This window comes from Carassius auratus, unplaced genomic scaffold, assembly GCF_003368295.1.
Source record: "Carassius auratus strain Wakin unplaced genomic scaffold, ASM336829v1 scaf_tig00215316, whole genome shotgun sequence".
NCBI classification, from domain to species: Eukaryota; Metazoa; Chordata; class Actinopteri; order Cypriniformes; family Cyprinidae; genus Carassius; species Carassius auratus.
In genome coordinates, this window is record NW_020528035.1 from 1,393,608 (window position 1) to 1,414,760 (window position 21,153).

Consider the following 21,153-nt stretch of genomic DNA (forward strand, 5'->3'; position numbering starts at 1 on the left):
AAGTTGAATTTGTGTTTTATATATTTTGGTTAAGTTTGTTTCCTATACCAGCTGTAAAAAATTGTCTAGTAAATCTGTTATTGATTTTAGTCTTATTTTAGTCGACTAAAATACCAAGCAATTTTAGTCGACTAAAATACCAAGCAATTTTAGTCGACTAAAATAAGACTAAAATTAAAACAAATCAGATGACTAAAACTTGACTAAAACTAAAAAGAATTATAGTCAAAAGACTAAGACTAAAACTAAATTAAAATTGCGTGTCAAAATTAACACTGCACTTAAGTATATTCTTTTAAAGTACAATGGAAAGTATTCAGACTGTTTTTAAATTTTTGTTATGTTGCAACCATTTACTAAAGTGCTCCTTAAACCATTATGACAAACAGATTTGTGATTACAGCAGATTTCACCTTGACTATCACAATGACAAAAGCCTTCCCTAAAACATTTGAAATTTAGCTCAGGTTCATCTATTTTCTCTGGATTATATTTGAAATATTTCTACACATTGACTGGAGTAACCAATCAAACATCTCTGGAGAAACCTGAATAAAATTGTGCGACCTGACAGAGCTTGAGAGGTTAAGCAAAAAAGAGAGGCAGAATATCTGCATGTTGCATCAGACCCAAAACACTTAAAGCTGCAATCACCAGCTTTAGAGGTGCTTCAACTAAGTACTGTGTTATGGAATGTGAAACTTGATAGTTTTATTTTTAAACAATTTCCATGTTATCACAAATCATTTTATTTATTTTTTTGTCATTACTGGGTATAGTGTGTTGATTGATGTGGAAAAAAAATAGTTTTTGGCACACGGCTTCAACAAAATGTGAAAATGTGTAAAAATATCTTAATACTTTCTAAGGGGCTGTTTATACAACGTTTTCAGCCAAAAAATGTATGCATTTTAACTGTTCGTTTACACGACAATGGCGTTTTGGGAACTGAAAACTTATTTTCGAAAAAGGGGTTCAAAATGCAAGTTTTTGAAAAACGGCACCGTTATCATTTCCGTGTAAACACCTTATATGGGAATCTTTGAAATGTTGACGTCATGTGGGTGCATAGTATGTGTTAGGTACGTAGACATACGCAGTACATGTTGATTTTAAAGGCAAGCGGGAACCAACAAAGTCGGAGTATATGGTACTCCGTGTTGGCGGGCTGCCACAATATCAAAAAATGATTGCCACAAATAAGTTTTCCAAAAGGCTTTGACTTTGTTGAATAAACATGAGAACTGCACGTTTCAAGATCAAAACCTGGTGCAGGTGTTTTTATATTACTGTATTTCTGAAGGAAACAGACTGTCATTTTAATTTAATCTCGCATGTAATGTCTGATAAAGCAGTGTTTGTGAGCGAAGCACTGCTTTGTGTACAGACGTATACGAGGACTCCACAATTTCTAGCACTCCAACAGCACCTCCTGCGGAAAACACTGGTCCTCTTGTAGCTGCTCAAGAGTTTGCCAACGCAAACTTCAGCAAAGTGTGGATTTATGTCAATATTACAACCAACAGTGGAGACAAATCATATACATCATATAATCATCACTTAGTGACAGTGAACTCTACTGGCCTGGCATACATAATACAGCATTTTTGTCCATTCTCACGGATGTGTGTAAACGCGAATCATTTTGAAAACTGTGTACATGTGTAAACATAGCCTAAATCCAGTCTGAATGGTTTGTATAAATACTCTTTTTACTAAAGTGCTTAAGTGTACTTCATTTTCACAAGGACAAAATGACAAAACTTCCTCAATTGTTTACAGGTTTGCAGATGTTGTGCTTTTAAGTGTTTATTATGTTCTGTGCAGTATTAGCTATTGAGGAGACTGGATGACTGCAACACACACAAATTTTCAACTGCAATTAAATGTGGCATTGTATCAGACTTACTACCAAAATTGCAATGATGCCTATCAAGTTACAAGTCCAACATCTCTAACCACTAGGCCATAACTGCCCCATTTTGTTCATGCTCATAAAAGTTGCTGTTTATAAAAAGTGTGCATTTCTTTTTGTGTTGCCATGTCTGCACTTTTCAGCTTAGTTTTTCATAAAGATGCTTATTTATGGCCAGTCATGTTGTTTTATGTTCATTTAAAGAACTGAGTACCGTATTAGAGCGTATTTTGGTGAAGCAAGTCGCTTGTTTTGGCTTTGTTTTCCTAGCGAGATCTGGCAGTAGAGAGATGAGTGCATGAGTGAAAGCACATACACATACATTGCTTAAAAGTTTCAGTGAGAGTAACTATTTTTCTGTCACTCATTTAACGTGCTAAGATGTCATTTATGTAAAGGCCTTAAAGGCACAGCAGGACAAAAAAAATGATCTGTTTAATTATAAGGGTCAGAGAGAGAAGAAATTTAATTACTGTTTATTGTATAAAAAATAAAAACACTGACTAATATTACAAGTGGACCTCAGGGGGGAAATTAATAGAATGTTGAGTAGAGACTTCATCTGCATGCAAATATAGCTTTGTTTTGTGTTAAAACAGTGTGTGTATGTTAAATACCTTAACAGAGGATCCTGATGAGAGACTTGAGCTGGTCACTTTGAATGGCACTGCTCTTAAACCAAGCGTCAGTTCTGAGAGAACATAGAAAAACAGAAAAATGAGAACATTTAAGACACTAACAAGATTTAGATGAGAGTGAGCTTCTTAAAAATGTCTAATGATGGTGTACGTTTGAAAATATCATACCACCCTAAGAAATATTTACACAGCACTGTTCAGATGTTAAATACAGCTTCAGTTGGAGTGGATGAGACTGAAGTGGAGCCTAGTCTGTTATGTAAGCTACCACAATGGCACCACATAGAGCTCATAAATTAGCATGGTCACATTATTGCTAATGTAAACACTGCTCAACGCCCTCTGTGCTCTCTGGCTGTTCAGCATTGAGCACAAATACACCCCTTGCCACATTAGTGTGTACTGGCTACAGTTATTATAGTTAACTAAAATTAAACCATAAAAAAAATTATGGTTTTTGTTACTTAAATAATAACCGAAAAATATATATACATATGGGATCCAGTCTTTTTCCATTTTCATTTATAGATGATTACAGAAAGGTCAGGTTGGTCAGACTTTTTTTTTTCATACTGTATGCTGTATAATACTGTAATGACGATACAAGATATTAGTCATTACTTTTAGTCAATAGTTTTAGCCAAACTGTAGTTACCAGAATTTATTTTGGTAGCAATTTTATATGTAGTTTTCAAATCTCTTTAGACCAAATCAATTAAGCTTATGAGAAATTTGAATCAAGGACTGAATTTGGAAAATCATGAATAAATTATGGCAATTTTCATTTCTGGGTGAACTATCCCTTTAACAGAAGGGAAAAAAAGGAGCTTCTAATACAATAATATAATATAATATAATATAATATAATATAATATATATATATATATATATATATATATATATATATATATATATATATATTTAAAGAAGCACAATTAGACATATACAATAGAGAATCAAATTAAACAATTTTTTTAGATACATGTATACATTTACTTTACATCTTTTGTTGGGTAACATTATTGACAGGTATTTAAATTTGGAATGCTGTCCCTTTAATACGGAAGGCATGCATGAAATACTGAAACACGTTCAGTTTTCACACACCTGTTCAGTTCACTTAATCCATAACCGACTATATTTACGTGAGATACTCTACACAATAAACATTTGGACTGTTGTGTGTGTATTTGAGCGCTGAGAACTGATTGCGCGCTGTATGTGAGAACTGAGGAAGTGGGGCGCGCGCGCGCGAGCATGATTTCACCTATGGCCGGTGACACACTGGCTGCGTGGCGTGAGCGCGCTGCTGCTGTAAAGGGAGACCGTTGACAGACCAGGCTCTTGTCTTCATGAGAACAATATCAACTTTTTTTTACACACCTACACCTACGCCTACTGATAAAGGACACCGTCAAAAGTATTGACGGCGAAATAGATTATGTTTGACAGGTGCAATATTTGAAAATCGATAATTATTTATTTATTTTTTAAATGACATTTATATCTGAATTTTATGTCAACCTATAGACTTTCAAATATCAAAATATCATGAATTCATATGTATTTGTGTACAAAATGACATAAAAACAAAATTTTCTATTATATTTTGCCTGGAAACGCTTCCAACACGCGCGTGTCGCGGTAAAAATAGGCGTCGGTTCTATTTCTAGCATGCGCGCGTTTTCCGCGTGTCTTACGCAGGCGGTCTGTAAGCTCTAACCTGTTAACATGGGAGCCGAATTAAAAACCGAAAAGCCACGCGGCTGAGAAGCTTGTGCCACGCATCCAGTGTGTCGCCGGCCTATGCCGCCATCACTAAAGCCTGGCTCACACTACAGGATTTTTAGCCCCGATTTCCCCCTCCTGAGAATCGGAGCAAACATCTTGTCGAGCACCTCGATCTGTCCCAATGTTCAGCGCGGATTATCTACTAATGCGAGGCATTCACCGATCGAATCTCGTACCTCCCGATCTGCTCGCACACAAATCGGGGCAGCCCCGATTATTATCAAACATGTTTGATATTTAGGATTTAAATCGGGATGATGATGGAAATATGATTATGTCAGTACTTTCACAGCCAATGCACAAAACCGCAAAACAGCTGGCTCCGTTGGATAGTGGAGATAGAGGAAACTGTTTCTTGACATTTTGTAGTAGCACAACTGTCTGTATAATGTGGCAAAAACGCATCACAACTGTAAGGAGAAAGAGAAGTGCTTGAGTGAAATTGCCTCAGTATGAATGCACCGTGTGAGTGCAGAAAAGCTAGCAGTGACTATCTGCTGTGTGAGATCATGTGAGGCGCTCAGGAAAAACGGGACGTCTGATCAACTCATCCCTACCACTTCGGGTGAGGCCATTGTTTCAGATCGCTAATTTGCTTTTTATTAGTCTATCCATCTACTGCGGCTGCTAAACTGACCAGATATGCGAATGGCTCTTATCCGATCGCAATCCAATGACAGGGACGCACAATTTGAAAGAAAATAGAATAGTCTATCGGATGCATTTTGAATGTCCGGTAGTCCTCAAATAAAATTATAGTCCAGTCTCATCTAGTTAACGAAAACGCGGCATAAATTTCGTCATAATCATCAGATATTATTTTTTAGCTCATCAATGTCTCATCTTCGTCACATAAAAATTTTTCGTTAGCGAATATTTTTCATCGTCGTCTTTGTTAACGAAATTAACACTGCTCGATTCAAGAACTGTTTCTGTCGGACACGTCCGATTCGAGAACCGATTCAGTATGAAGCAGACTGACAAACAGCGCTTCTGAACCAAACTGGTTCTTTTGGTGATTGATTCTGTGCTAGTGTTATGAGTGCAGGTAAACCGAAGACTTAAATCAAGGGCAATCATCGCCAATGACATCATTACATCGAGCGCAAAAGAACTGATGAACAGTTTTCTTCAACTGGTTTATTGAATTGAACTGTCCGAAAGAACTGGTTTGCGGAAAAGAACTGAACTTCCCATCACTACTGGTTATCCGAAAACCGATGCCTTGACTCGAGAACGAGTCAATCTTTTGTTCGTTATCTGGCTCGGCGTTCATCTTTAGTTCTCTCTTCACAGCAGTTCAGTCAGTGTACTGTTTGAGTAAATGAATTACTCCGGGATATTGGTTTGTTTGAACTCAGAGGGAGTGTCAGCCACATAAAAAAAAGTCATTTGTGGATTAATGCTTATTGGAGACAGCTTTGATCACAGCAATAAATAACATTTTGCAATATATTGAAAAAGAAAATAGTTGTATAAAATTTGTAATAATATTTAAATATTACTGTTTTTCCTCAATTTTTTGACTGAATAAATATAGGTTTGTGATAATAAAGAGACTTCTTTCAAAAATTCACCAATCTTAATGATCCAAACTTTAAGATGCACTGGTGTACAAAAAGTGTCTTGATTTCTTTTCTCCAATCTAATGAATTAAGTTATGTTTTTTTCTCCAAGAGAACATTGACAGTATTTATTGAAACCTTCATATTTTATCCCAAGAGATCTGGTTTGTTTTAAAGATATAAAAACGTCAAGAAATTCCCAAATAAAAACCTATTTGTTCAAGAACACAATGCTGACAAAATCAGAGAGTGTACATGACTCTTAAATAAAGCAGCCCACTCTGTTTATGGTATCTTCATCAGTTAGCGAGCGATTACACAATACGTCAGTGTCCTTATGTGGTTCAGCGAGATGGTAAACACTCTTTTACTGCAGGTCTATATCATTAAATGTCCTGAGGCTTTCAAGCTCATTTCCACTGCCTGCGAGACCTTTCAGAAGCAAGGATGAGCAAAGCACTTCCAAAAAAGGAAGATTTGACAGAGCTGTGGCACTATGACAAATACAGTCTGTTGATGATACTGAGAAGAGACAGACAGACAGAGATATGACAAAATGAGGAGAATAGAGATTGTGTTTATGCATCAGGCGGGTGAAAGAGGGTGACCTAGCATGTGAATTATGATTATATGACAGGGGTCCTTAGGAACACATGCCAGTTAACCAAAATACAATGGTAATTTTATGGATATCACTGTGACGGTATGGCATAGCTATGTATGTTCAATATACACTGGAACAGTATAAAGATAAGCTATTTTTAATGGAAATGCAAGTAAAAATGCTTTACGTATGAAATTATTATTAACTCTTTACTTGAAGACTTTATTCATAATGTAAAGTATTTTAAACGCATTAATTATCTTATAATGCATTGTAAGATATCAACACAAAAAGCACTGTTGTACTTGTAGAAAGTATGCATTAAAACAACTGAATATCAAACAATAAGAAATATATTTTTTTGTTTATATATATATATATATTTATACACATACATACATACACACACACACACACACACACACACACATACATATATGCAAGCTTTTTATATGCATTTTAATTCTGAAAATATACTAAACAATACATTATATAATGAATATCTAAATGCTATAAGTAAAATATACAAATATACAAAATTACCATGTGGCCATGAATATTTTTTGAATAATTCAGTGAATTAAATGCTTTACAAATGAAGTGTACTTCAGCTCATTAGATTATTTCAGAACCTAGACGATGCTAAACAAAAATTGATGCAAATTATATTCTTAAATAAATTAGTCTGGTAGCAACTCACAGTAACTTATGCAGCATAAGTTAGCTAATATTGCTTGCATGACCCACTATCGGCATAAAGGGATTTCCTTCAATCCATGTAAAAATTAAGACAAAATTCTAGTTCATAAATTGAGGAATGGATGCAAAACATCCAAATTTTTGGAAGTGGAAATCGTGCACTTCCACTTCCTGTCAATTGAACCAGAAGCTAGAAAAAAAAAACATTCTAGATGGTACTTAGAAAAGGTCAAATCTTAACATTCAGTGTCATCAAGAACACTTCAGAAAAAAGCCACAAAAATGACTCTGAGGAAGCAACAAGAGTTCAGAATGCTACTGCAGCCTGGGAAAATATGTTGCTCAGATGAGGCCAAGAAATTAAAATGTGGTCTTTTTGGTAACACTTTAGACTAGTGACACATATTCACTAACTAAGTCAATAATATGAGCTTTATAAGTAGGCTTTAAACAAAGTTACCATATGCCTTCAGAAGACTTCCAGTAAACCAGACACTAGGTTTTGAATTTTATTTTTGCTAGTCATGGTTCATTTTGAATGGAAATCTTGTCTTCCAGAGAAAAAGAAAAACAATATGGGTTTCAAGGGACATAAGGGTGGCAAACCATCTAAAATGAGATTATTTTAGTTTTTGGGTGAACTACTGTGATTTCACATTCATAAGTACCATTCAAGCAGACTGGGTGAAATCCACTCCGGCTGAAAGGAACCAGAATAGAGATTCTTTTAAAGTTTATAGGCAAAACCACTAAATAGGCTTATTCATACTTTACTTGAATCATGGAAAAGGAATGAATGGTAATATTTCATTTTAGGGTAAAATTTCCAACATGGGTGCCATGCACTCCAATTTGTTCCATCAGCTCCCTCAGACTCCCCTTCCCTATAAAAGCATCTGTGAAATGCATAGTAATTAGCTTTCCATTTCCCCCTTTCCAGCTTTCTAGGCCTGTGACCTCACTACTTTAGACAAAAATCCATCATTACTAAGGAACAGTTTTATAATCATCATTTAAAACCAATCTGAATGAATCCTAAAACCAATTTTCATACAAAATTCCAGCTTAAACCCGAAACTAAAGAGCTAGATACAGTAGTTTTCAACTACTATGATTATCAATGGGAATGGGCCCTAGGTATTTAAAGAAAATGTAAAATTTTAATTTCCATCTAATCAGCAAGAAATACGTTGTTGGTTTTTGTTTTTGTTTTCTGGCTATTTTAATGCTTTTTAGTGGACAGGATAGTAGAGAATGACAGGAAAGCATGGGGTTGAGAGTTGGTAACAGGTCAGGACTCGACCTCGAGTCGCAATTGCATGGAACGTCAGTTTGCTAATCAACAGGCTATCAGCGCTGACAGAGCCATGTTATTTAACACAATACAAGATATTAAACTATAACCAATAGGGCTCAAAAACTTGTTCAAATTTAGGAAACATGACACAGGACCATGATTTCTTAGGATAATGATCCTTTAAAATGCATTTTATGTTCAAAACAATATATGGTAAAAATGTTTTTGAACTTTATAAGAATAAAAGAAGATTGCTAGTCTCTCGTCATGTAAATCCTTTTATTTGGATACATAGCAAACAAATTTAAAGAATGGAGTTTTTTTGCTCTGACTTGAAGTTGTGTTACATGTGAAATGGAACCAAATCAGATTTTTTTCAAAAAAATATGGCAACACTTTATTTTAAGTACCAATTCTCACTACTACCATGCTTTTCAGTGGCACATTGGCTGTTTATTAGTACTAATAAAGCACATATTAATGCCATATTCTGCTTTACCATATTTTAGATCCCTTAATCAATCTCATACCTAAACTTAACAACTACCTTACTATTAATAAACAGCAAATTAGGGTTTTGAGGCAAAAGTTGTAGTTACTAGTTAATAGAAATGGACATTAAAATATAAAAAAATATAAGGCATTGTGTGTTTTGGATATTTTATACCTTATTTTGGATGCCTTGACAAAGCAAATCAACAGAATTGTTTTAGAAGTTTGAAAACAATGATCTGAAGATGTCATCTTTATAACTGTGATTATGAGAAATAAGCATCATTATTTTGTGCATTGAAAAATTTGGCACTGATGATTTTGATGTCAGCTCTTTATTTTTGATGAGAAATAAGAGTCCGTAGTGATGCTATATTCTTGCATTTGACATCTTACACTTGTATCCTGGAAACACGCACACCAAAATAATGTTGGAGCAGATTTACAGATAAACATGCATAAAGATAAAAGGTGTCTAAAATTAACACTCTGCAAGCATTTTTGGAGTAAGATTCAGATTACTATTTCAGTGTTGCAAAAATTTTAGTAACACAGAAATAGTAGTCTGAAACTTACTTGATTCAAATATAAAATCTGAAAATAAAAATAATAATGAATGTAATTATTATATCAAAAAGATTTGTTTTCAAAATATAACATTAGATCACACTTTAGTTTATTAACCAATTCTCTATTAATTACGACTTTTTCCTCACACTCCTACATTTTGGTACTTATTATTAGTTAATAATGTAGTTGTTACTGTAAGTTTAGGTATGGGTTAGAGTTAAGGAATCTAAAATATGCAGAATAAGGCATTCATATGGGTTTCATGAAACTTACTTGATTCAAATAAAAATATACGATACTTTTTTGGAGTTAAGCCACTTAAACATGGATTTCAGAGAAGTAAAAAAAAAAAAAAAACATTATGTGTCTAAATTATTTGTGAAAGAATGGCTTGAATACGACGTTATGAGTGAAACAATAACATGTGCTGTTTGCCAAACTTACAATGTAAAATAACCATTTTCTATGTGAATATATTTGAACGTTTTTAAAAGAAGTCTTATTTCTTTTGATCGAAAATACAGTAAAAATAGTAACATTATGAAATATTATTACAATTTCGAATAGCTGTTTTCTGTTGTAATACATGTTAAAATGTAATCATTACTCCAGTATTGAATGTCACATGATCTTTGGATATTCTAATATGTTGATTTGCTGCTCAAGAAACATTACATTTCTGATTATTATAAATTTTCTGCTTTCCTATTTAAATTTTTTCAGGATTCTTTGATGAATAGAAAGTTCAAAAGAACATCACTAATTTAAAACAGAAATCTATTGAAACATTATCTCTTTAATTGCCACTTTTTATTTATTTGGTATTATTAAAACAATTCTCAAAAAAAAGAAAAATCTTACTGACACAAAGTTTTTTTCAATTATATGTACATTTACATATTTATGTATTTGGCAGAGACTTTTTCCCCCAAATCAATATAGATTGCATTAAATGTTCTCATTTTATTTTTCAGTTCATACAAATCCATCAATTCTCCCACAACTGTTCTGAACCAAAAACACATAACTACATTTATTTGTGTCTGTTTTATGAATCAGTTGATTTTTTGCTTACCTGTTCTCTGTGGAGCAGCAGATGTGATGATTCGAGGGCTCATGTTTACGGCTGTAGAGGATGATGACAACAAAGAATGTGAAGCTGGGTTTCGTCCATCTTTGATCTCAATGCTGAGGAAGGTCTTCATGTTGGACTCGGGTTCACCCTGGGTGTCGTGGGTCCCTGAAGATGTTTCTCCCTCAGGAGTCTGCACTTCTTCTGAATCGCTACATGCACGCCTGACATTTTCAGTGCGGCCATGTGAGCCGCCCACTGATGCGTGTGATTGGCTGGAGAAAAGCCTGGGCTGGGCCAACACATTCTCAGTGACATTCCTCTCTTTCTTTGGGATGGAGGAAGAACAGGATGAGGTGTCCCAGGACCTCTCAGCAGACACTGTGTTTGTAGAATGAGAAGAACTGTGGCTGATTTTAGGTGCACTCGTAACAGGTTCGGTGAATTTACGCATCCTGTCACGAACGGAGTTTGCACGAATGATGGGCCCGGAGAATGAGGCTTTGTTTATAAAATCTGAAAATAAAAATATGCAGAATAAGGCATTCATATTTGTTCTAGAAGTACTAGTAATACAGTCAAAATGCTAGTATATATGCATGCTAATAAGCAACTAGTTAACAGTGATAATTGGTTGCTAAAGTAAAGTGTTAATGTACGTTTAAAATTATAATAATAAAAAAAAAACAACTGCAAACATTTCTAACAGTATAAACTCTAAAATCTGGTTACCACAGCTCAAATCATGTAGTCTCAAAATAATTAGATGAGAAATGCTAGTTATTAAATCTCAGACATTTCATTTGGTATCCTGGTAAATCTCAATCTCTGATATATCTTCTGAACCTCTAGAAGAGACCTATATGAGATCACTGGACCTTTCGTTTTGTTTTTGGTTAAAGCAGGAAAGCATGAGATTTAAAGGGACAGTTCACCCAAAAATGAATATTTTGTCATCCTTTACTCACCCTCATATCACCCTCAAAACACAAATAAAGATTTTTTTTAATGAAACCTGACATCTCTGTCCCTCCACTGAAAGTCCATTCCGCCAAAACTTCACAAAGTTCATTAAGCAATTCATAAAAATCATGCGGTTTAATCCAATTCTTCTGAAGGCACGATATTGCATACAGTATATGATGATAAATTCACATATAAACATAATATCAAATATGGTCAACTATCCCTTTAAATCAAAAGTCTTCACTTGCTCTCCATCTAATTTCATTGTGTCTAGAATAAACAATTGTGAACCTAAGGTTACTAATTCCATCTCGTTTGGGATTTTTCATCCCTATGGGTCATGCAGGATGTTTTGGTTTTTGCAGAAGAGGGTAGAGACAGGAAAGACTGATTAAAGCATTAGACTGGACTGGGCCTCTAAGCTTGTGAATGTGGTAATGGCCCTATTAGGTCACAACGAAGAGTGAAGATCTTGGAATTTGGCCTGCTGACTGCAAGAGGGTGACATCTCCGTACTTTAAACAAAACCAGAAGGACACTGACTTACTGCTGACCAACTATATTGTCAGTTATACAATACATGCAAGTCATATTCAAATAGAGAAAGTGTAATTATAAATAATAAACTAAATTATTAACAAATTCTAGGGCACAGGTAAATCCAACTTTTTTTAAAAGGGATAGTTCACCCAAAAACTAAAATTTGATGTTTATCTGCTTACTCCCAAGGGCATCCAAGATGAAGGTGACTTTCTTCAGTAGAACACAAACAGAGATTTTTAACTCAAACCATTGCAGTCTGTCAGTCGTATAATGTAAGTTGATGGGAATCACAGCTTTAAGAGTCATAAAACATACACAAACAAAACCAAATTAAACCCTGTGGCTCGTGACACAAAATCATCTGCGCTTTTTATCTGCGCGTTTGCATCTTCTTCAGCCTGCGTTGTCATCATCTTGCTTTACAGCAGATCGCAGACTCATAAGTGCATTACCGCCACCTATCTCTCAAATGGACCATAATACAATCTCAATTAGGAGTTTCAATGGTCCATTTGAGAGATATAAGTGCATTACCACAACCTAAGTCTGCAATCCGCTGTAAAGCAAAGAAAAAAAAAAAAAAAGTTCAGACATCGCGGTGAAATTCACAGGTAAAAACTATATAAATATTGTTCAGTGTCTTGCCCAGACCGATTGTTTTGAGTCTTTACACATCGATCTATCTTCACGAGCCGCGGAGTTTAATTTTTTTTGTGTATGTTTTTTTTTTACTCTCAAAGCCGTGATTCCCATCCATTGACATTATAGGACTGACAGACTGCAACGGTTTGAGTAAAAAAAATCTTTGTTTGTGTTCTACTGAAGAAACAAATTCACCTACATTTTGGACGCCCTGAAGGTAAGCAGATAAACATCAAATTTTCATTTTTGGGAGAACTATCCCATTAACTTACTTTCGTGGAGTATTTTTATGAGGACATGCAGAACTGCTCACCTGTGTCCTTGCCATTAGCAAGAGAAGTCAACAGAGCACCTCTACCTGATGTGATCTAAGAAAAAAAAAAAAAAAAAAATCAAAATTAACTTATAGCATTACAAAACATGGCATGAAACAGTTACAGTTGCAGAAATTTCTTTTTACAGCAGTAAACATATATTAATTTATATTCATTAAGAGGTTTTATCAAGAGTTAAATACCAAAATATAATTTTGAAAGAAACTTTTACTCTTTTTTTTATAGTTTCTACAAAATATGAACTGCTTTCAACATTTATAATAAGATGTTTTTAAGCAGTAAATTGGCATATTAGAATAATCTCTGAAGGATCATGTGACACTGAAGACCAGAGTAATGATGTTGAAAATTCAGCTTTGATCGCAGGAATAAATTACATTTTTAAATATATTCACATAGACAACAGTTATTTTGAATTGTAAAAAATATTTCACAATATTACTGGTTTTACTGTATTTTTCATCAAATAAACGCAGCCTTGGTGAGCAGAAGATACTTATTTCAAAAACATAAAAAAAAAAAAAAACATTCCAACCCCTAACTTTTGAACAGTAATGTATTTCACTATATTGTAGGATTTGTTACACTGTGGTGTAGTTTGGAGTGGTTTTAAGCATAAGTTACCATGCAGAATCTAAATTCTGGTCTCTAGATTTGATCTATGGACTTTTTGGACCGTTTTATTGTCAGTCAAACAAGAATTGTAATAACACACACTCTTCAACAAGCCACATAAATTATAAAACCCACTAACCCTAAATATGATCAACAGTTATAGTGATTCTTAGCCAAACACCACCAAGGATTCTTTCTTATTCACATCTGATCATTGTTATGGAACTGAGGAATGTCTGAGCAAGTGATGGATGGATTCACAGAGCTAAAACAGGACAATCTCAAACAGAGACAAATAGTACCTCCTGGTGGAACAAACAGAGCAAGTGTTCCCATGAGACTCCTTTCATTTCTCCTTACCTTCTGTCCTGAGATGTCTTCAGCTCTTGTACTGGTCTCATTCAGTGTGCATGCTTGAAAGGGAGTCGTCTCCACGCCATTTTCTCGATCCATCTGCAGAGCCTCTGAATTCATAGCTGCCCTGACTTCCTCTCCAGCAGTGGACAGAGAGTCGTGACTGCGGTCTGAGGCGCTGGAGTTCAGCCTCTTTCTCTGATGATAGCTGCTATCATTCGATTCTCCGGAGTCTGAACGCTCTCGGTATGAAGGAATGACTTCAGAGGATGGTGAGCCATGATCGCATTGGATCCGCTGGGTCAGAGGGCAAGAGACTTTCTCTCTGACCAAAGGATCTAGTACTAAAACCATGTCAGGATTCGAGGCTACAAGAGAAGTGACAAACACGTAACCAAGTACATTAAAACAGGATCTTTGCTGTGAGGTTGGTTATTTTAACACCCTTATTCTAACCTCAGTTTAAGTGGACCAAAATGAGAAAACCAGAAAAAACACTGGACTCGATCTCATTTCAGTACAAGTTTCAACCTCAGCACAACTTTCCGTTCCTACTACTTATTTTAAAACTGGACTAGTGAAAGTGAACCATGCTTGGCATTTTCCAAACAAAAAACAGCTATTTTAAATTTTAATATTTCACGATATTACTGTTTGTACTGTATTTTTTATCAAATAAAAGACTCAATGTACAGAAGAACATTAAAATTCATACTAACCCTTAAACTTTTGAACAGTAGTAAAACAAGCAATTTTCCAGTGCTAAATAAATGTTATAAAAAGTATTTTTCCTCTAATATCATGTAGTCTTGGTGAAGTAGTCTCTATCTACGCATTACAAATAAAAATGTATCTTGGTTTATTGGTTATCAGATCCTGAATATTACGGTCTCTGTGTGTGCGCGTGTATGTGTGTCCTGTTAGCATTCAAAAAATATGAGACAATTAGGAATTGCATTGCATTGTAGGGCAAGGCCTAGCTAAAAATACTCAATGCATACTGAATGGATGAATACTGCATACTAAATTTCTTTCAGGGGACTTGCGAGACCTACACCAGCATGTATGGTGAAATGCTAGGTTTACCACATATAAAAGCAAATTTATGCTGCCAGGCACAGACAAAACGAACTGAACTAAGCCAAAGGAATGTCAGATGGTTATTGTAATGAGCTGTGCATGCTGGGTGGAGATAGGACATTTCCTTTCACATTTCCTGAATGTTTGCACACCCACAGCAAACACTGTTTGGGTGGACAGAGATATCCAGACACAAAATACAAGGCAGGCACAGGAAGTGACACAGGAGTTTGCTCTAGACACAGGAGTCCAACCTTAGCTGACTATCAGCAAAATATTAACAATTTTACACGCTTGCATGCAAAAGCTCAAATGTGAATATTCTTGTTCTTTTTTATTATTAATAAAACCGTTAAAACTGTGCAGAAGTTACTGAAAGTTCCCAAATTCAAACCTAATAGCCGAGATGTTTTTATAGTGTGGCAAAAGCAAAGATTGTGACACACGCACAAAAAAAGGTAATTTCACTGCTAATACCGGAGAGATCCACATTCACGCGTCGTTCTCAGACTCTAGCTGTAATGAGAGAGAGCTAATGCTCTTTTAAGGTAACAGCGTTTCTGAGCAGATCCTTGTAATTTGTAGGAAAGCAGTCTTTCCGACATCCTGATACTTTTCACATCTGGTCAGGAAGTATCGTTGGGTTTCCACCATTCTCCGATCTCTGAAGGAGCAGAGTACAGTCTGTGCTCTAAATGTACACTGCATTTTTTACATTGCTTATAGATTCAGGATATACTCCTTAAGGTAACACTTTAGAATAAGGTTCCATTAGTTAATGTTAGTTAACTACTTTCGTTAACATGAACTAAGCAAGAACAATCCTTCTACAGCATTTATAAGCCTTAGTTCATGTTAATTTCAACATTTACTAATGCATTATTTAAATCAAAAGTTGTGCTTGTTAACATTAGTTAATGCACTGTGAATTACCATGAACTAACAATGAGTAACTGTATTTTCATTAACTAACATTAACGAAGATGAATAAATACAGTAATAAATGTATTATTCATTGTTTGTTCATGTTAATTAATACTTTAACTAACATTAACTAATAGAACCTTATTCTAAAGTGTTACCCTCCTTAAAGAATGATTGCTTAAATTAAAGAGTTATGGTAATTATAAGATTTATTTGAACTTTCTATAGCAAGATGCTTCTGAGAATGTTGGATTTTCCATTTAATATTTAAAAAATGAAAAAATGAAAGATTGCAACTAATTTGAGATGTATATAGAATAAAATATTTGGTATTATCAATCAGAAACTCCCTTAAATGACTCTCTTCGCTCAATTAAGGGAATATAAATGAAGCGTTTAAGACGTGTTATTGTGAGGTCTTGAGGATTTGGCCCAGTCGAGTGCTTAATTTGATTACCATCTTGTCTGCTTTGTTTACCACAAGTGATGTGGCAGGCAATAAAGTTCGGAGATCCAAACCCCAGACGCATTCTTCTCCTTCAGCACAAACAAACGCTCCCCACACTCGCAGAAAAATGCTAGGCTATAAAATGTGCATGTCAAACCCAACAACAGTCTATCAATCATATCTTTTTAGATGCACAGATTTGTTTAGCTGGAATGAAAAATGGGTTTATTGTATCTTGTTGAAAATAGTTTACTCTGCAGAAAAAAATACTAGTCCATTTGACCCTATATATACACATTGAGTACTGTATTTTTTATAAGTAATTTAAATATACTCAAACACAAATGAGATTTGCATGGAAGCCCATTTTCGGCACATAAAAAAGCACTGGTAAATCATAAGTATCTTGCAAAACGTCTAAATTATGTCATATTTATGACAAAGCCAAATTTCAACCAAAAGTCAATTGTAATCATTTCAGCTTATGTCATTATTATATTTTTTCCTCAATTTTGCCTTAATCTTGTTATTTAGCATGTCTTTGTATATTTTTGACAATTTTGACTTTTTACAAAATCATAACTATGGCTGTCAAAACTATGAGATCCTAAGTTATAATTATAAGATAAAATGTCCAAATTGAGATCAAGAGAGATAATGACATTCAAAATTATCATAATTTACTTAATTATGAGAATAGGCAAAATGAGATACTCTCAAAATTGACTTATTATAAGCAAAGTCATAATGTTGACTTATGTCCTATCTATCTCTTATCATCTGAATTGTGACTTTTCATCATTCTGACTGCCATAAGACGTTTAATCTCTTGTGATCTTTTGTCTACTTTTGCATTCTCGAACATAAATAATCTCTGAGACCTATTCCTTTATGCTTTTTATTATTAGGTAGTCCATCCCATTCAAACCCACTAATTTATATAGAAAAATGCTTTTAGGATAAAGGAGCAAAAAGGTTTTTAGATTTAATTCCTAGTTCTTTAACTCAGAATGCTCAAAAAAAAAAAAAGTCTCTGAGCCAAACTTCAAAATATGTGCATGACAAAAAGCATGTCCTTCCCTCATTCTCCACAACAACTGTGTAGAAATGCTTTTCCCCGTCCTGTCCCAGCCCCAAACTTCCTTTGTCTCTGTCTGAATAACAAACAGTGGCTTCCCAAAATGTCTAATTTCTGCACTCATTAAGGCCGTCTTCGCTTGGCCCAGCTCTCACCCAGGCCAAAATTACTGGGTTGAGCAGCTGAGTAAGGACCACGAACACCACAAATGTCAGGGTCACAGGAAAGGAGTTTGACTTCAACAGACACTGTGTCTAAATATAGGGGTTGACCTGGTGGGGGATGAAAGTCTGTGGGACAGGCATAAATGAGCTTTACATCTCTACGGGTGCGGAATGCCCACCTTGTCTACCTCAATGTGAAATGTTTCTAAAGGTTTCTTTTCTCAGAAGGACATTCAGATGATTGAGAGATTGTTTTGTGGGATTTTACTTGCCTTCTCTGTGGTTCTCAATTCTCTCTGATTGGCTGATGAGTGCTTCTGTCTTGATTTTCTCTTGACCGTCCTGCAAAAAAGAAAACAACTTATAATAAATGTACTGCCTCTGCACTGCAAAAAAGGGCTTTTTGTCTTGCTTCCATTACAAATATCTAAACATTCTTAAATAAAGACATACATTTACTTGAAAAGCAGAATGACTTAAGATATTCAGTCTTGTTTTCTGGGGGGTAAGATTATTTTTCTACCTAGCTGGCAGATCTTTTTTTTTTTCATTTTAAGCAACAACAAAAAAACAATATTAATATATTTATTATTAAAAAAAACTGAATATCTTAAGCCATTTTACTTCAAGTAAATGTATTTTGAGGCAAGAATGTTTAGATATTCATAATGGAAAACGAGGCAAAAATACTAAGACGTCTTTAGGGGCACTCTGAAGCCCTATTCAATGACAAAATCATATCACGATACAGATAAATGTGGCCAAAACTAAAGGTTCTGCTCTAGTTCAAAAGACACCATCAGAATCGCTTTCTAAATTGATTTGGGACTCTCCCAAATCCAAAGCAACTGAATGGTTGCTCAACAGACAACATTTACCAATGTTCATGATCAATCGCTATGAAACTTGCAGGATGAGAATGTCTTTGAGAATTTGATGCTTTTATAGCAACCTTTCCCATAAATTCTTAATTGAGAAAAGTCAGAACTGTGGTTTACAAACTTACAACTCTGAGAAAAAATATATACAAAAATCTACTTTTTTTAAAGGATAAAGGATAAAACTTCTGGGTTTGAAATATCACATTTATATAATTACTTGAAACCTGGGTTTGAAATATCACAGAAATCACAGTATACACAATAATTTCCACGTCAACATCTGTTTCCACTTGCAAAATTGCAATTCTGCACTGAAAGATGTTCTTAAAAACGAATTATTAGAGAAATCGAAGGCTTTCAACTGCAGATAACTTAGATTTTAAGCATCTGATGCTCTTTCAAACACATAATTAAACAATATTAATCAATATTCGCTTAAAAAGTTGAACCAGTCTGAACCTTTGAGTCTGCAAAGTCATAAAGAAAGCTGAATGGACTAACATGTTTACTATTTGCTTAATGCCATGGACTAAGTCTTTTTGGCTTAATGGAGTTTGTCTACCTGCTGTAAAAGGTTTAAGAGTTATATGGTACAATAAACACCAAACCGCTGCTAATCAGCAGCCCAACACAAACTGATATAATCGGGCATTACACTAGGTCATGTGTTTGTGTTTCAGACCAGCTGAAGTCTTGGAAGCCAGTCTGAGAAAATGATTTAAACCGAACATGTAAATGGGCTACTAACATGACTATATTCTCCCACAGCAAACCTGCAAGATTTTACTTGCAAACAACAGCAAAGCATCGCTTTTCTCTCTGTAAAAACAGATCGAAAGCAAAGAGACGCAGAAACTGCTCAGCAGCAGTCACGTTCATATTTCTACACTATAATTATAAGTCGGCTGCCAAAGAAACACATGAGAAATGGCTTTTTCTGAAGTTCAGACCAAGGTTGCCGTTAAAGAGACATTTCACCCAAAAATAAAGACTCTGAACTGGAGCGGCCAAACTCATGATTCAATTCTGTATATATTTGTCAATTTTGTAATTATGTATATGGCATGGCTTTAAACTACTTTGATTATAGTGCATGGGTTTCATGGACAACTTTATTTACTTTTTTTTCCTTTAGCTTCTTAAAAGCTCCATTCCCTTTACGTTAATTTCCTCTACAGACGAAAGTCAAATTGCATGTGGTTCTTAAGAGTAAAATTTATGACTGATTCTTCTTTTTGTGTGAACAGTGACTGTAAACCTCTATGCATGTGTATGTTGTAGATTTAATCCTTACTGACAGGTTTAATCAGAGATTGTGCTGCAAGAGTTTTTAGATGGTGACCACAGTAAAGTAAATGTGGGCAAAAAGGACTCTCCTGAACTCTCTCAAATTCTCTGTTTCTCTCCTAATTATATGAAAAACATGTTAATCCACATAAATGCCACATAAATCTGTACGTCTTCTAAATTGCCCAATTTTGAGAAAGTGCACAAAGCTCATAAGATCTAGTGTGTGTGAAGCAGTCAGTGTCATTTTCCATGAGCGTCTGGATAAGTCTGGTGAACCACACACACTTAACTCACCATGAGTGAAATACAGTAGCAGGGCCTGTCATTTTGGCTCCAACACATACACATACGTCAAAATGCAAGATGAAAAAACCATACACCCTATTCACTGAATAGCTGCTGTCAGCTTTATTCGCAATCGGTCTCTCAAACGATTCAACAGAAAATTTATTTAGATTTTTGTATATATAATTAGAACACTTTAGTAGTATGAGATTTTGTTTTCTACGTTTTTATTAAATGCACACACATATATACAACAATTCAAAGGTTTGGGGTAAGTCAGATTTTTTTAACTCTTTAAATGAACCCTTTTATTTAGCAAAGATGCATTAAACTGGCAGTAAAGACAATTATAAAGCTACAAAAGATTTTTATTTCCAATACATGATAGTTCTTATGATCTATATCTTATCTTTTCATCAAAGATAAAAACGTAACCACAAAAATATATATGAAAATTCAGCTTTGCATCCAAATTTCTTTATAAAAAAATTTCAGATAGAATATGAGGACAACTATTTTATTAATTTATAAAATATTATTATAAATTGCAGCAATATTTCACAATATTTCTGTATCTTTTTAGAAAACCATTTTTCGTCAGCCTTGGTGAACACAGAAAAATACACACACATAAGATAGATAGACAGACACACAGACAGATAGAAATGTATGTATATAAACACATCTGATTATATGGATGTAAAAATTTTACTGATTCATGACACAAATGTAAATCCATTCAAACTTGAGCTGTGAAAAAGTGTATGCCTTTTAATCCCTGTTATTTAAAACAATGAAAAAAATTATGACACCAACAAATGCCATTAAAGAGCCATTTCTAACGGGTTTAACCTTTAAAAAGTTTGTTTTCTTGGTATGAATTCATATACTGTATTAAGGTTATT

At 34.5% G+C, this 21,153-nt stretch overlaps 1 protein-coding gene across 4 annotated transcripts in view; it reads right to left on the reverse strand.

Moving 5' to 3' along the window:
* Positions 1-21,153, reverse strand: part of LOC113094271 (smoothelin-like) — a 62,479-nt gene that overhangs the window by 24,135 nt on the left and 17,191 nt on the right. For all 4 annotated transcript variants that reach the window (XM_026259975.1, XM_026259973.1, XM_026259974.1 and 1 more), the window contains exons 6-10: positions 18,065-18,134; positions 14,105-14,466; positions 13,108-13,162; positions 10,647-11,159; positions 2,533-2,606 (exon numbers count right to left, since the gene is read on the reverse strand). In XM_026259975.1, coding sequence (XP_026115760.1) covers positions 2,533-2,606; positions 10,647-11,159; positions 13,108-13,162; positions 14,105-14,466; positions 18,065-18,134 — 1,074 coding nt within the window. The remainder of the gene's footprint in view (positions 1-2,532; positions 2,607-10,646; positions 11,160-13,107; positions 13,163-14,104; positions 14,467-18,064; positions 18,135-21,153) is intronic.